The 16,898-nt window shown below is 37.9% G+C and overlaps 1 protein-coding gene across 8 annotated transcripts in view; it reads right to left on the bottom strand.

Annotated features, from left to right (window-relative positions):
• Window positions 1-261: 261 nt before the first annotated feature.
• Window positions 262-16,898, bottom strand: part of PPEF1 (protein phosphatase with EF-hand domain 1) — a 157,087-nt gene continuing 140,450 nt past the window's right edge. For 7 of the 8 annotated variants that reach the window (XM_061408023.1, XM_061408027.1, XM_061408028.1 and 4 more), the window contains 4 exons: window positions 8,494-8,600; window positions 4,975-5,138; window positions 2,086-2,170; window positions 262-889 (listed from right to left, as the gene is read on the bottom strand). In XM_061408023.1, coding sequence (XP_061264007.1) covers window positions 681-889; window positions 2,086-2,170; window positions 4,975-5,138; window positions 8,494-8,600 — 565 coding nt within the window. In that variant the 3' untranslated portion in view covers window positions 262-680. Of the gene's footprint in view, window positions 890-2,085; window positions 2,171-2,206; window positions 2,401-4,974; window positions 5,139-8,493; window positions 8,601-16,898 lie in introns of those variants that run through there. The other variant, XM_061408026.1, reaches the window with a different exon arrangement.

Raw genomic sequence — 16,898 nt, forward strand, 5'->3', positions numbered from 1 at the left:
ATCAGAATGGCAGAATAAACTACACAATGTATACACAACCAAGCCCCATCTTACCAATGAAGGTGTCAAACTGTATTAATTATAGGGTTCCATCTGGATGTATTCACTTTTTATCTCCAATAGACAAGAAAAATTATGCTTTTTCAAACAATACACTCCAACACCCTCCCCCCAAGATTCTGATATGGCCCCCATCCCTGAAGTGTGGTTCTCCCACAACAGAAAATCACTGGTTTATGGTATCTCCAAAGAAGATTACAGTTTAAAGATGGAAACACTTTATTCCATTAATAGTTTTGTATTCCTCCTCCCACCCCTCAGCCACTCACAGATGCTGTACTTTCCTCTGGTGTTCTGTGGGTTCTTTTCAATATGTTTCCAAACTGCTCAGGTCTCCTGGTCAGGTGGCATCCAAGAGACCAACACTAGGCTTAAATTCAGTTTCTACCCGACAATGTGGGACTCCCACTACTGGAGTCAAATTCTATAAGCTGACATTTAACCTAGTCTTACCAATAACAGCTTACTAGGGACTTACAATACCCACATTATACATCTACTTATGGCATAAATTGGGGTCTACTTCTGTCTACTGTTGAGTATGGATTTCAAGGGTCATGGTAAGGACTGTGTCAGAGATTTGGGCCAACTATTTCAAGGAGGGAAAGCCCTAATTCTTGTTATGCAAGCTTGGTGTCTGATTTGTTCAACTGGTCAAATTTATGCACTACATAGAAAGCCTTTAAAAACTCATTAAAGTCAATGCTTCCATCTTTGTTTAAGTCCATCCTTTCGGCGAGCTCATCAAACTGGGAATCATCAATATGGACACTGTAGTGACTTTTGAAAAGTTTCCACATGCTACGAAATTCTTCCATGGAGATCAGGCCTGAAAGAATATAGAAGGCTGTGAATATTCATTTTTAAGACCCATCCTAGGGAGGGGTGGGGTTTCCCAGGGGGCCCAGTGGTAATGAATCCGCCTGCAATACAGGACACATGAGTTCGATCCCTGAGTCAGGAAGATCCCCTGGAGAAGGAGATGACAACTCACTCCAGTATTCTTGCATGGGAAATCCCATGGACAGAGGACCCTGGCAGGCAACAGTCCATGGGGCAGCAAAAGAGTCGGACATGACTTATCAACTAAATAACAACAAAAATGCCTGGCCGTTGAGAAACTGAAGGAAATGGAAAAGTAAGATTGTAAATGAAAGAAACAATATGTCAGTTTAAATTACCAAGTGATCCTGAGATTTTTTTTTAATTTATTAGTATTTTTTTTCTTTACAATATTGTATTGGTTTTGCCATACATTAACATGCATCCGCCATTATTCTAAAGCTGGAATGAGTAAACAGTGAACCAAAGGTGGGGGAGGGGACTGCAGACTGTGGTACTAATACATGTAATGTAGAAATTACAAGATCTAAAACCTAAGGGCGAGGGACACGAAGGATGGTAGAGAGGAGAGCTACATCAAAGGAAAGGGAGAATTAGCCCTGAGACTCAATAAGAGGATTGTAAACAATGGCTCCACCATTTTCTATAGGCAGTAACTTACTTTTGTGTTTTGATTAGTGATTTTTTGGTATTTAATGCTCTCTGCAGTTGGGGATTATTTGATGATATTTTTTAAAGCTTCAAGATTATCTGATGATATTTTTTAAAGCTTGAAAATAAATAATTGTGCATCAAACCTAAGCAGAAAGAGTTTTCATAGTCCTCAGTCCAAAAAACAGAATCAGAACTCTAGGAATGATTTTTATTGCCAGAAATAATTATGATTTTTAAATGGACAGTTAATTCTTTTTCCATCTGTGCTGGTGATTTATAAAAGGAGCTGGTCTTATCTGACTAATGGATACATAAGCCTGTACCATATGGATTTGAATAGAGAGTTTGTGGCCAAACTAAAAAAAAACAGTAATATTAAACATGAGTTTATCCCCATGCTCTCCTCTCTTCCCTGAGTTAAATCAAGTTTGGATGAAGAATGCATTAGATGAAAACAGAGTTCTGGTTTCAAATAAACAGACTAGCCTTTGCTTTCTACTGCTACTGAACCAATCGAAGCAAATTTACCTGAGTGATCAGAGTCAATGATATTAAAGATGATTTGCAGGTCAGATCGGTATCTGTACACTGTTTCAATTAGAGAAGACTGAACCTAAAATAAAGATTGTCTAAATGTTAAAACATACAGAATAGCAGATCAATTTTAGTAAAAGTAACAAACACACAACATGGTCACCAATTCAGAGTATGTGATTTAGATAGAAATTTGAGAAGGCAAGCCTTCCTTGGAGACCCAACCCTCTTAAATCAGATAAAAGACCATGCTCTTGTGTTCTGTAGTGTCTTCAGCCTATGTTCCTCAGAGGATGGTCCAAAGTGAATCTGGAAGGAGTAAATAACAATAGCCAATATTTATTGATAGCACCTGTGTGCCAGGCTCTGCATTCAGAGTGTCTATGGATTATTTCATTCAGTCCTCAAAAACAGGCCCAAGGAACACAACCATTATTGTGCCCATTTTACAGACTGGAAGACAAACAGGTAAAGTAAGTTTCAGAAGGTTCACGTAATTGGTAAGTGAGATTTAAATCTTGGCCTGAAGCCAAGACCTATGAGCTTAGTCACCATGGTAAACTGTCTCTCAAGTGAAGCCAAAAGTCTCCTTCCTGTGGATATTTTAGCTTCCCATGTGTACATTTACTTCCTTTTCTCTAATCAACTTTTCATCTCCCCTGCAAACAATCACCCCAGTCCTAGTTCCCATCAGCTCACTTTCAGCCCAATATTGTAACTAGTTACTGATGAGTACCGAAGGTCTGACAATTCTCCCTGGGGTATTCCCATTTTAATAAGAAATTCTAAATTTTAAAATTCTTAATGTATAAGATATCAATAAGTCTATACTTTGTTGTTGTTGTTCAGTCGCTCAGTTGTGTCTGACTCTTTGCGACCCCATGGACTGCAGCACACCAGGCCTCCCTGTCCATCACCAACTCCTGTAGCCTACTCAAACTCATGTCCACTGAGTCGGTGATGCCATCCTACCATCTCATCCTGTCGTCCCCTTCTCCTCCTGCCTTCAATTTTTCCCAGCATCAGGATCTTTTCCAATGAGTTGGCTCTTCGTATCAGGTGGCCAAAGTATTGGAGCTTCAGCATCAGTCCTTTCAGTGAATATTCAGGGTTGATTTCCTTTAGGATTGACTGGTTTGATCTCCTTGCTGTCCAAGGGACTCTCAAGAGTCTTATCCAACACCACAGTTCAAAAGCATCAATTCTTTTGACATTCAGCCTTTATGGTTCAACTGTCACATCCGTACATGACTACTGAAAAAGCCATAGTTTTGACTAGACAGACCTTTGTTGGCAAAGTGATGTCTCTGCTTTTTAATACGCTGTCTATGTTTGTCATTGCTTTTCATCCAAGGAGCAAGTATCTTTTAATTTCATGGCTGCAGTCACAGTGATTTTGGAGCCCAAGAAAATAAAGTCTGTCACTGTTTCCATTGTTTCCCCATCTATTTGTCATGCAGTGATGGGGCCGGATGCCATGATCTTAGTTTTCTGAATGTTGAGTTTTAAGCCAGCTTTTTCATTCTCTTTCACCTTCATCAAGAGGCTCTTTAATTCCTCTTTGCTTTCTGCCATAAGGGTGGTGTCATCTACATATCTGAGGTTATTGCTAGTTCTCCTGACAATCTTGATTCCAGCTTGTGCTTCATCCATCCCAGTGTTTCTCATGATGTACTCTGCATATAAGTTAAATAAGCAAGGTGACAATATACAGCCTTGACATATTCCTTTCCCAATTTTGAATCAGTCCATTGTTCCATGTCTGGTTCTAACTGTTGCTTCTTGACCTGCATACAGGTTTCTCAGGAGGCAGGTAAGGTGGTCTGGTATTCCCATCTCTTTAAGAATTTCCCACAGTTTCTTGTGATCCACACAAAGGCTTTAGCATACTCAATGAAGCAGAAGTAGATGTTTTTCTGGAATTTTCTAGCTTTCTCTATGATCCAGCAGATGTTGGCAATTTGATCTCTGGTTCTGCCTTTTCTAAATCCAGCTTGTACATCTGGAAGTTCTCGGTTCACATACCATTGAAGCCTAGCTTGAAGGATTTTGAGCATTACTTTGCCAGCATGTGAAATGAGTGCAATTGTGCAGTAGTTTGAACATTATTTGGCATTGCCCTTCTTAGGGATTGGAATGAAAACTGACCTTTTCCAGTCCTGTGGCCACTGCTGAGTTTTCCAAATTTGCTGGCATATTGAGTGCAGCACTTTCACAGCATCATCTTTTAGGATTTGAAATAGCTCGGCTGGAATTCCATCACCTCCATTAGCTTTGTTCATAGTGATGCTTTCTAAGGCCCACTTGACTTCACACTCCAGGATGTCTGGTTTTGGGTGAGTGAGCGTGCCACTGTGGTTATCCAGGTCATTAAGATCTTTTTTGTATAGTTCTTCTTTGTATTCTTGCCACCTTTTCTTAATATCTTCTGCTTCTGTTAGGTCCATACTGTTTCTGTCCTTTATTGTGCCTATCTATGCCCAAAATGTTCCCTTGGTATCTCTAATTTTGTTTCTTGGTATCTATACTTACTGGCAGTTAATAGGAGTGTGTTGAGTGTTTTAAAAAGTGTATTACATGAAATGCAGATTTCATATCTGCTCTTCTGCTGAACAGAACTTAAGATAAGAATCACATATTTGACAGAGATTTGCTCGCAGAAACTTCTTCATTCTTCTCATTTTGGCTATCCTTACAACACACAAATTTCCTGAACAGATCACAACATACCTGGAACACCCCCCCTTAGCTGTTTTCCTAAGACTGCCATGCCCATCCACTAGCCAATTCCACTTTCAACTTTTTCAAAGAACTAAGGAACTCATAAGTTGTCCAGAGGATATTCAGTGCCAGCCAGGTTTTAACTGGTGTTATTTCACTTACCTCTTTCACAGGTTTCTGAATGTGGACATCCTGGAAGCCAGACATGTAGTCAATATTTCCATCTTTGTCTGTGGTTACCAGATGAGAACTCAGTGATCTCCATGGTAAGTTCAGCCCCAAAACATTCTCCATTGAAAAAGCCCACTGGCCCATTGAAAGTTTTCCTAACGGCAACAACAAAGCCCATATAATTGGTTGATAAGTTGATTTTTAAAAAATGCAACCTCATCAATGGAGCAAGCAGACAGCCTGGGTTTTGAGGTCTGGGTGCCTCTGCTACCCTTTATCATCTGTCTACCAGACCCCACAGCTCTGAGGGAAGATTAACTAAAGAAAGCCTTAGAGGTTCCATGGATCTTTTCCTTACTGTTATGGGTAAGTGATCAGAATTTGGGTATGCTAGATCTTTTTCCCTTTTTCTTACTAACAAAGTAAGGTATAATTATAATAGAAGACTTGAAAACACAAAAGGATATAAAAGATAAGATTACTTTTAACATTTGAGCATATTGCTCATGTCTCATTTTCTTAGGTAGTATCCTTTCATCCTCTAATATTACATGTAGTATTTAAAAATATACTTTTGCTTTCTGATTATTAAAGATACGCTCATTTGAAAGGATTTTGAATAAACAGAAAACATTACTATTTCTACTGTTTTTCTATGTATATAAACATGGACACATATAAAGGTACAATATTTTATATTTCTTAAAGCCAAATATACGTTGTACCATATGTTTCATATATGTGTATTACATATGGCAACACACACATACACAACAAACATAGATATTCTAACCTGATTCTTTACTTACAATCATGGACATGCATCTATGTTAATAAACATAAACCTACATCATTCTTTTAATGGCTGTGAAATTATTCCATTATTTTCTTAGGATCATTCCTAGAAGTAGAATTGCTAGACCTAAAGGTATGTACATTTTAAGGCTTCTGATATATTTTGCCAAACTGCTTTCAAGAAAGAGTAGTCATTTGATACCCCCACCAAGACCATTCACCACACACTTAGCTGCTAAGGACAAAGGTTATTTAGAAGTGTATTCCTCATTTCCAAGCCCAAGGGGATTTTCTAGCTACCTTATGTAATTAAGTTGTAGTTAATTTCACTATGTCAGAGAATTTATTCTATATGTTTCCAATACAAAATTTGTAGAGATTTGCTTTATGTTCCACTTAATGGTCAAACATAAATGTTCCATTTATGCTTGACAAGAGTGTATATTCTGCAATGTTGGATAGAGTTCAACATATGTCTTTTACAAAAAGTTTGTTAAACTTTTGTCTGTTTATACTTTCAGTTCCTGAGAAAAGAGTGTTACAATCTCCCACTATGACAATAGATTTTTCAACTTCTACTTGTTCAGTCCATTTTTGTTTTACACAGTTTTTAAGGAGACTATATAAATAGGTACATACACATTTCAAATGGATTCAATTAGAAAACTGAGTATTATTATAAAGTATCTCTTTATAGTTCTAATAATGTGTATCTCCTTGAAGTCTACTTTGTCTGATATTAATAGAGTTGTTCCCACTTTGTTTTTTTTCAATGTTTTGTATAGATCTTTCTAGACTTAAAATGAGGTTATAGCCCAATAAACCTATAATTAGTTGAAGATATAATAAATAAAAAACGCATTTAACACATCTAACCTACTGAACAACATAGCTTAGCCTAGCCTACCTTAAATGTGCTCAAAACACTTACATTAGCCTAGAGTTGAGCAAAATTATCTAATACAAAGCCTATTTTATAGTAAAGTGTTGACTATCTCATGTCATTTATTGAATAATGTTCTGAAAGTGAAAAATTGGCTGTATGAGTACGGGATGGTTGTAAATGTATCAGTTGTTTACCCTTGTGATCACCTGGATGGCTGGGAACTGTGGCTCAATACTACCACCCAGCATGAGAGAGCATCATACTATATATTGCTCGTCTGGGAAAAGGTCAAAATTCAAAATATGTTTCTCCTCAATGCATATGGCTTTCATACAATTTTAAAGTCAAAAACTCGTAAGTCAAACCACCATAAATTGGGGACAACCTGTACATATGATTCCACTGTCTACTGGCTTCTGTTGCAACTTTTGAGAAGTCTGATGTCACTCTAACTGTTGTATCTTGAGCAATGTGTGTTTCCTCTGGTTGCTTCTAAGATTTTCTTTTTGCTGTTGGTGTGCTGCAGTTTCACCGCAAGTGTGTATAGGTGTGAATTTGATTTTATTTATCCTATTTGAGAATCACTGTTCCTCTTTACCTGTGAGTATGAGTTCTTTCAACAATTCTGGAAAACTCTCAGCCATTATCATGCAAAATATATTCTCTCTTACTGTCTCTCCTCCCGGGACCATGCTTAGATGTATATTAAACATTTTATTCTTAATCTTTCTAATTTTTTTTAGCAATATCTAATTTTGTATTTAACCCATTCATTATGGTTTTTAACAAGTTATTTTTATATCTATATAAAATAAAAATGGTTCTTTAGATCATTTTAAAATGCATACTTGTGACTCCATCTTTCATTTCTTTAAACATTTTCTTCCCTAGTAATTTTTACTTTGCATTTGATAATCCCAATATATGATATCCTTGGGAAACTAAATCTGTTGCTTATTGTTCCTGCTGACTCTCACTCATGCTCTCCTTGTTTGTTTGGGGATCTTTGGTTGCGACCTCATATTAATTGATCTCACTCTCTGGATATATTAGTGGCGCAAATTAGGGATACTTCCCATGAACATGGATTTACATTTGCTTGCCAGGAGTCAGGGCACTACAGACCTAGGATTACTCTGGTCACTTTGAGGATCTAGGCCTAATGTTGGAAGTCTCAAATTCAGCTTACTCATCTTTTCTACTATCCTACAGTTAATCCCAAGATTGACTGCTACAGCAATATTAGCATTTGCCCCCAAGACAATCGATCCTATGATGCTTGCTTGCTGCTCCATGCTTTAACATGCAGCTTTAAAAATCCACTAGCAGGGAGAGGAAATATAGCCTAGAGATTTACTTTAATTACTGTGAAGCTCATAAATGCATTAAAATCCTGCATCCTCTAGAATCTGTCTCTTGTTTTTTTTTTCTTTCTTTTATTTTTTTTACTTTACAATATTGTATTGGTTTTGCCATACATCAACATGAATCCACCATGGGTGTACACGTGTTCCCAATCCTGTACCCCCCTCCCACATCCCTCCCCATACCATCCCTCTGTCTCTTAACAGGAGGACTTTTGAGAGTATCTAGTCTCACATACTACCAGAATAGAAGTCTAATTCAGGGTTGTTGTTGTTAAGTTGAAAGACGCTTATTGAAAAGGAAGAATATGCTTTTTTCCAAGCATATAATGGATTATATTTTATCTCTATCATCCTTCAGTGGTAAAAGTAGAAAACTGAGCTTTTAAGACAGCAAAGAAAATGAAAACTAATCTGTATAGAACCTGGTATGTTCAGAAATGGTAAGCATTAAATTTTTTTTACCTGATTTATTGCGGTCTTGAAGTTGGAAAGCTCGAATGAGGTCAGTTTTTCGTGAAATCATTCTCTCTTTTAACATCCTGATGGCACTACTTTCAATAGCATTCACCCTATATTAAGAAAAAAACTGTTAGGTGAAAGTTACATAAGTCATTCTGTTCTGTTTCATTTTAATATACTGTGTTGCCACTTACCAGATTCTACATTAAATAAGTTCCTTAACCTCACATGTAACATATTATTAGGTGGTGAATGTGTTTATATGTATGTGTGCACATGTTTTGTGAAATTTTAAAAGGATTATCACTGGTGTTTTCTTTTTGGTTTCAAAGATTCACATGACCAATTAGTGCATGAGAATGTCCAAGACAAGAAGGAAAACAGAGGGACTTGCTATAGAAGATGCTGGAATTTATCTTAACTTACTTAAACTAAAGAGCAGGCATTGACACAAGAGAAGACAGACACGTACCTGAATAGAATATAATGGAATTTTCATAAATACAGCTAACTATACATGGGAACAATATATATGATGAAGCAGGTATTAAAATTCAGTAGAAAAGGACAGTTTTTTAAAATGGGGGCTAGCATAATTAACTCAATGTCTGGATGCTAAATTTCTACCTCAGACCATTTACAAAAATAAATTCACAATAAAGGAAGAACAGAGAAACAAAGTAGTTATCAGTCACATATCCCTCAAAAAAGCAAAATGGCATACGCAAATCCAACCATATCAAAAATAACATCATAGGTGAATAGATAAACAAATTAAAAAAAAAACAGAGATTGTGAGGCTGGATTAAAAAAACAAGATCCAACTATATGTTGTCTATAGGAGACACACTTTAGCTTCAAAGATACAAAGAGTTTGAAAGGAAAAAGTATACCATGTAAACACCAACCATTAGAGAGTTAGAGTGGCCAAATTTATAGTAAACAAAATAGATTTTAAGACAAAAGCTATTACTAGAGATAAAGAGGGATATTTTATAATGATAAAAGAACCAGTCAAGAAAATGGCAATAGCTCCAAATTGATCTACAGATTCAAAATAATCCCTATCAAAATCCCAGTGGGCATATTTTGCAGAAGTTGACAAGCTGATTCTAAAATTCACATGGAAATCAATCTTAAAAAAGAAGAGCCAAATTCAACTCACATTTCCCAATTTCAAACTTACAAAAAACCTTTACTAATTAAGACAGTGTGTCACTCACATTAGGACAGATATATAGGTCGATGGAATACAACTTAAAGTCCAGAAATAAACCCATACCTTTATGGTCAATTGATTTTGGACAACTGTGTCAAGAAAGTCAAATAGGGGAGGGATAGTCTTTCTAACTGATGTTGCTGGGACAATTAAATATCCACATTTTAAAGAATAAAGTTGAACCCCTACCTCATACCATACACAAAAATAAACTCAAAATGAGTAAAATATAAATCAAATGTAAGAGCTTAATCTATAAAGATAATTTATAAAATTACTGGAAGAAAACATAGAATAAAATTTCACGACTCTGAGTTAGACAATATCTTTTTAGATACATCATCACAAGCAAAGAAGAGAAAATAGATATATTTGATTTCATCAAAATTTAAAACTTTGGTGCTGTAAATAATAACATCAAGAAGGTAAAAATACATCCTACAGAATTGGAGAGACAATTTACAAATCCTATATCTAATAATCCCTTCATGGATCACAGCCTTCTCGAGGTGAAGGGGCTTGCATAACTCAATGAAGCTATGAGCCATGCTGTGCAGGGCCACAGAAGGCAGACAGGTCATAGTGGAGAGTTCTGACAAAATGTGGTCCACTGGAGGAGAGGATGGCACACCATTCCAGTATTCTTGCCATGAGAATTCCATGAACAATATGAAAAGGAAAAAAGACATGACACCAGAAGATGAGCCCCCCACATCAGAAGGTGTCCAATATGCTACTGGGGAAAAGCAGAGGGCAATTGCTAATAGCTCCAGAAAGAATGAAGCAGTTGGGCCAAAGCAGAAACAATGCTCCATTGTGGATGTACCTGGTGGTGAAAGTAAAGTCCGATGTTGTAAAGAATAATATTACATAGGAACCTGGAATGTTAGGTCCATGAATCAAGGTAAACTGAATGTGGTGAAGCAGGAGATGGCAAGAATGAGCATCGACATCTTAGGAATCAGTAAACTAAAATGGATGGGAATGGGTAAATTTAATTCAGATTACAATTATATCTACTACTGTGGGCAGGAATCCCTTAGAAGAAATGGAGTACTCCTCATAGTCAACAAGAGTCTGAAAAGCAGTATTTGGGTGCAACCTCAAAAACAACAGAATGATCTCAGTTCATTTCCAAGGCAAACCACTCAGCATCACAGTAATCCAAATCTATGCCCCAACCACTGATATAAAAATGCTGAAGTTGACCTGTTCTATGAAGACCTACAAGACCTTCTAGAACTAACACCAAAAAAAGATGTCCTTTTCATCATAGGGGATTGGAATGCAAAGGCAGGAAGTCAAGAGATTTCCCAGAATAACAGGCAAGTTTGGCCTTGGAGTACAAAATGAAGCAGGGCAAAGGCTAACAGAGTTTTGTCAAGAGAACACACTGTTCACAGGAAACACCCTCTTCCAACCATACCTGGGAGGACTCTACACATGGATATCATCAAATGGCCAATACTGAAATCAGACTGATTATGTTCTTTGCAGCCAAAGATGGAGAAGCTCTAGATAGTCAGCAAAAACAAGACCAGGAGCTGACTGTGGCTCAGATCATGAGCTCATTACAAAATTCAGACTTAAGGTAGGGAAAGCCACTAGGCCATTCAGGTATGACCTAAATCAAATCTCTTATGATTATACAATGGAGGTGACAAATAGATTTAAATGATTAGATCTGGCAGACAAGACTGCCTGAAAAACTACTGATGGAGGTTTGTAACACTACAGGAGGTGGTGACCAAAACCGTACCCAAGAAAAAGAAATGTGAGAGGACAAAGTGGTTGTCTGAGGAGGCTTTACAAATAGCTGAGAATAGAAGAAAAGAGAAAGGCAAGGGAGAAAGGGAAAGAACTGAATGCAGAGTTTCAAAGAATAGCAAGGAGAGATAAGGTCTTCTTAGTGAACAATACAAAGAAATAGAGGGAAACAACAGAATGGGGAAGACTAGAGATCTCTTCAAGAAAACTAGAGATATCAAGGGAACATTTCATCTAAAGACAGACACAATAAAGAACAGAAACAGTAAGTACCTAAGGAAGGAGAAGAGATTAAAAAGAGGTGGCAAAAATACACAGAAGAACTACACAAAATAGGTCTTAATGACTCAGATAAACACGATGGTATGGTCATTCACCTAGAGCCAGACATCTTGGAGTATGAAGTCAAGTGGGCCTTAGGAAGCATCACTACTACAAACAAAGCTAGTAGAGGTGACAGAATTCTAGCTGAGCTATTTCAAATCCTAAAAGCTGATGCTGTGAAAGTGCTACACTCAATATGTCAGTAAATTTGGAAAACTCAGCAGCTGCCAAAGGCTGGGAAAGGTCAGTTTTCATTCCAATCCCAAAAAAGGGCAATGCCAAAGAATGTTCAAACTACTGGACAATGGCATTCATTTCACATGCTAGAAAGGTTATGCTCAGTATCCTTCAAGCTAGGCTTCAGCAGTATGTGAACTAAGAACTTCTAGATGCACAAAGTTGGGTTTTGAAGAGGCAGAGGAACCAGAGATCAATTTGCCAACATTTGTTGGTTCACAGAGAAGGCAAGGGAATTCCAGAAAAACATCTACTTCTGCTTCACTGACCATGTTAAAGCCTTTGACTATGTGAATCACCACAAACTGTGGAAAACTCTTAAAGAGATGGGAACAGCAGACCACCTTATCTGTCTCCTGAAAAACCTGTATGCAGGTCGAGAAACAACAATTAAAACCAGACATGAAACAACAGATTGGTTCAAAATTGGGAAAGGAGTATGACAAGGTTGTATATTGTCACTCTGCTTACTTAACTTATATGCAGAGTATATCCTGCGAAATGTTTGGCTGGATGAAGCACAAGCTGTAATCAAGATTGCCAGAAGAAGTATCAACAACCTCAGATATGCAGATGATACCACTCTAATGGCAGGCAGTGAAGAGGAACTAAAGAGCCTCTTGATGAGGGTGAAAGAGGAGATCAAAAAAAGCTGGCTTAAAACTCAGCATTCAAAAAACTAAGATCATGGCATCCGGTCCCATCACTTCATGGCAAATAGATGGGGGGAAAGTGGAAGCAGGGACACATTTTATTTTCTTGGGCTCCAAAATCACTGCAGATGGTGACTGGAGCCATGAAATTAATAGATGCTCCTTGGAAGAAAGCCATAACAAACTTAGCGTATTAAAAAGCAGAGATATCACTTTGCCGACAAAGGTCCATCTAGTCAAAGCTATGGTTTTTCCAGTAGTCATGTACGGATGTGAGAGTTGGACCATAAAGAAGGCTGAGCACTGAAGAATTGATGCCTTCCAACTGTGGTGTTGGAGAAGACTCTTGAGAGTCCCTTGGACAGCAAGGAGATCAAACCAGTCAATCCTGAAGGAAATCAACCCTGAACTTGGAGGACTACTGCTGAAACTGAAGCTCGAATACTTTGGCCACCTCAGTCACAAGAGCTGACTCATTGGAAAAGACCCTGATGCTGGGAAAGATTGAGGACAGGAGGAGAAGGGGGGGCAACACAGGCTGAGATGGTTGGTTGGAATCACGGACTCAGAGGACATGATTTTGAGCAAAGTCCAGGTGATCGTGGAGGACAGAGCAGCCTGGCACGCTGTATCCCTCAGGTTTGCAAAGAGTTGGATATGACTTAGCAATCGAACAACTACAATATCTAATAAGTGACACAAATATAGGATATATAAACAACTCTAACAATGTAATAGTAAAAAGTGTAATAATTCAATTAAGAATGAAAAAAGGTGGGAATTCTCTGGCAGTACAGTGGCTAGAACTCTGATTCTTTCATTGATGGGGCTTGGTTCAATCCCTGGTCAGGGATCTGAAATCCCATAAGTCACATGGAACAGCCAAAAAAAAGGAAAAAGGATCTGAAACAGACATTTCTCCAAAGACAATATACAAATGTCCAATAAGAACCAAAAAGATCCTCAAAGTCAATGGTAGGTAAGGAAATACAAATCAAAATCAAGACCTCACATCCACTAAGATGGCTATAATCAAAAAGATCATAACAAGGGTTGTCAAGGATGTGGAGAAATTGGAATCCACATACATTGCTGATGGGAATGTAAAATCATGCATTCCCTTGGAAAAGAGCTTTCAAGTTCCTCAAAATATTAAACATAAGAGTTGTTATAATTCTACTTTCAGGTATATACCCAAAAGAAATTAAATGTATAACAAAACCTTGTCCACCAAAGTTCAAAACATTACTCACAGTAACCAAAAAGTAGAAACAATCTACATTTCTCTTTTAAAAAAAAATATTTTATTTATTTATTTATTGGCCACGTGGCATGTGGAATCTTAGTTCCCCAACCAGGGATAAAACCCATGCCCCCTGCATTGGGAGCTCAGAGTCCCAACCACTGGGCCACCAGGAAGTCCTAATCACATTTCTATTAGCTGATAAATGAACAAAGAAAATGAGGTCTACTGATACAATGGAATGTTATTCAGCCATTAAAATAAATTGATACATGTTACAAAGGGAATGCCTTGGAGGAGTGCATGGCAACCCACTCCAGCATTCTTGCCTGGAGAATCCCATGAACAGCGGACCCTGGCAGGCTATATAGTCCATGGGGTTGCAAAGAGTCAAACATCACTGAAGCGATGAGCACATGCATACAACGTGAATGAACCTCAAAGGCAGCGTACTAAGTAAAAGAAGCTAGTTACAAAGACGACATATTATTTAATTTCATTTACATGACATATCCAGAATAGGCAAATCTATACAGAGAGAAAACAGACTGGTAGTTGACTAGAGTTGTGATGAGGGAGGTGATAATGATGAATGACTACTAATGGATACAAGTTGTCTTTACAGAATGGAACAAACATTCAACAATTAGATTATGGTAGTGAGAAGGCAATGGCACCCCACTCCAGTACTCTTGCCTGGAAAATCCCATGGACGGAGGAGCCAGGTGGGGCTGCAGTCCATCAGGTCGCTAAGAGTCAGATACAACTGTGCGACTTCACTTTCACTTTTCACTTTCACATATTGGAGAAGGAAATGGCAACCCACTCCAGTGTTCTTGCCTTGAGAATCCCAGGGACGGGGGAGCCTGGTGGGCGGCCGTCTATGGGGTCGCACAGAGTCAGACACGACTGAAGCGACGCAGCAGCAGCAGCAGCAGCAGTGTTACACAACTGGGTAAATATACTAAATATCACTGGATTGTATACTTTAACTTAGTAAGCTATCATGAGAAACGCTGGGCTGGAAGAAGCACAAGCTGGAATCAAGATTGCTGGGAGAAATAGCAATAACCTCAGATATGCAGATGACACCACCCTTATGGCAGAAAGTGAAGAGGAACTAAAAAGCCTCTTGATGAAAGTGAAAGTGGAGAGTGAAAAAGTTGGCTTAAAAGCTCAACATTCAGAAAACAAAGATCATGGCATCCGGTCCCATCACTTCATGGGAAATAGATGGGGAAACAGTGGAAAGTGTCAGACTTTATTTTTTGGGGGCCTCCAAAATCACTGCAGATGGTGATTGCAGCCATGAAATTTAAAGACGCTTACTCCTTGGAAGGAAAGTTATGACCAACCTAGATAGCATATTCAAAAGCAGAGACATTACTTTGCCAACAAATGTCCATCTAGTCAAGGCTATGGTTTTTCCAGTGGTCATGTATGGATGTGAGAGTTGAACTGTGAAGATAGCTGAGCGCTGAAGAATTGATGCTTTTGAACTGTGGTGTTGGAGAAGACTCTTGAGAGTCCCTTGGACTGCAAGGAGATCCAACCAGTCCATTCTGAAGGAGATCAGTCCTAGGTATTCATTGGAAGGACTGATGCTGAAACTCCAATACTTTGGCCACCTCATGCGAAGAGCTGACCCATTGGAAAAGACCCTGATGCTGGGAATGATTGAGGGCAGGAGGAGAAGGGGACGCCAGAGGATGAGATGGCTGGATGGCATCACCAACTCGATGGACATGGGTTTGTGTGAACTCCAGGAGTTGGTGATGGACAGGGAGGCCTGGCATGCTGCAGTTCATGGGGTCACAAAGAGTTGGACACGACTGAATGAACTGAACTGAACTGAATGTAAAATTAATATGGAGACATTTTTCTACCACAGGTGAAAATCCAAAAGATAAAATGAAATTATAAAAATGTGATTTCATAGAACTAAAGCAATATCACGACATCAACAAAATATATATAACATGCCTGTAAAAGTCCTCCATCCCTCAAATGCAAAAAATTCCTAAAAATATATCAGAAAATGACAAATGGTCCAATGTAAAATGGGGGAATATGATAAACAGGAAATTCAAAGAAAAGAAAACACAATGTCCAAAAACAAGATGGATAAACTCAGCTGTATAAAAAAATGCTAATTAAAATAATTAGATTTACCATTTTTATCCATCAGTTTGTCAAAAATGAAGAAGGGTAATAAAATTGGAGATTAATGAGGATGTGGAGAAATTAATATGCTGTTTTCCAGATTGTTAACTGTGACAACTTTTTTGGAGTACCTAGCAAAATTTCAAACATATAAATCCCACATTTTAAAATTTCATGTTTAAAACAAGCACTAAAAACTTATGAATATGTGTATATATGTATGTACACATATACACACAGAGGAATGTTTGTTACAGTACTGCTTTTAAGTACAACACCCTGAAACCAATCTGGATGGCCATCAATTGAATACAATTTAGCTATCCATAATTGTTATGGCATACATATAGTATAGAATATTATGCATCTACTACAAAGAATGAGTTAGGTCTACATGTATGAACTCGGAGTGATGTTCATGATACAATCTTTAGGGAAAGAGTCAGTTGCAGAATAGACTGTGCAGTGTGATTCTATCTTTGTTAAAAAAAAAAAAATGTATGTATGTTGTTTACTGCCTTTCTCCTTCCACTGGGATATGCTTTGATGATGAAAAAGACTTTTGCCTATTTTGTTTATTTCAATATCACCTGTGCCTAGAACAGTGTCTGACACATAGTAGGTGCTCAACATTTAAGTTCCATGAATGAGAAATTGCTTGTCTGTTTTTGTAGGAGCAAGGAGAAGAGGGTGGAAGGGTCCCCTCCAGGCTATTAATTTCAGCTGCCTCTGCGGAAAAAAATTACTGAGAAGTACTGGGAGAGATCACTAACATTTTCTTTATACAACTTTGTTTTAGCAC

The sequence above is a fragment of the Bos javanicus genome, chromosome X (genome assembly GCF_032452875.1).
Source record: "Bos javanicus breed banteng chromosome X, ARS-OSU_banteng_1.0, whole genome shotgun sequence".
Taxonomy (NCBI): domain Eukaryota; kingdom Metazoa; phylum Chordata; class Mammalia; order Artiodactyla; family Bovidae; genus Bos; species Bos javanicus.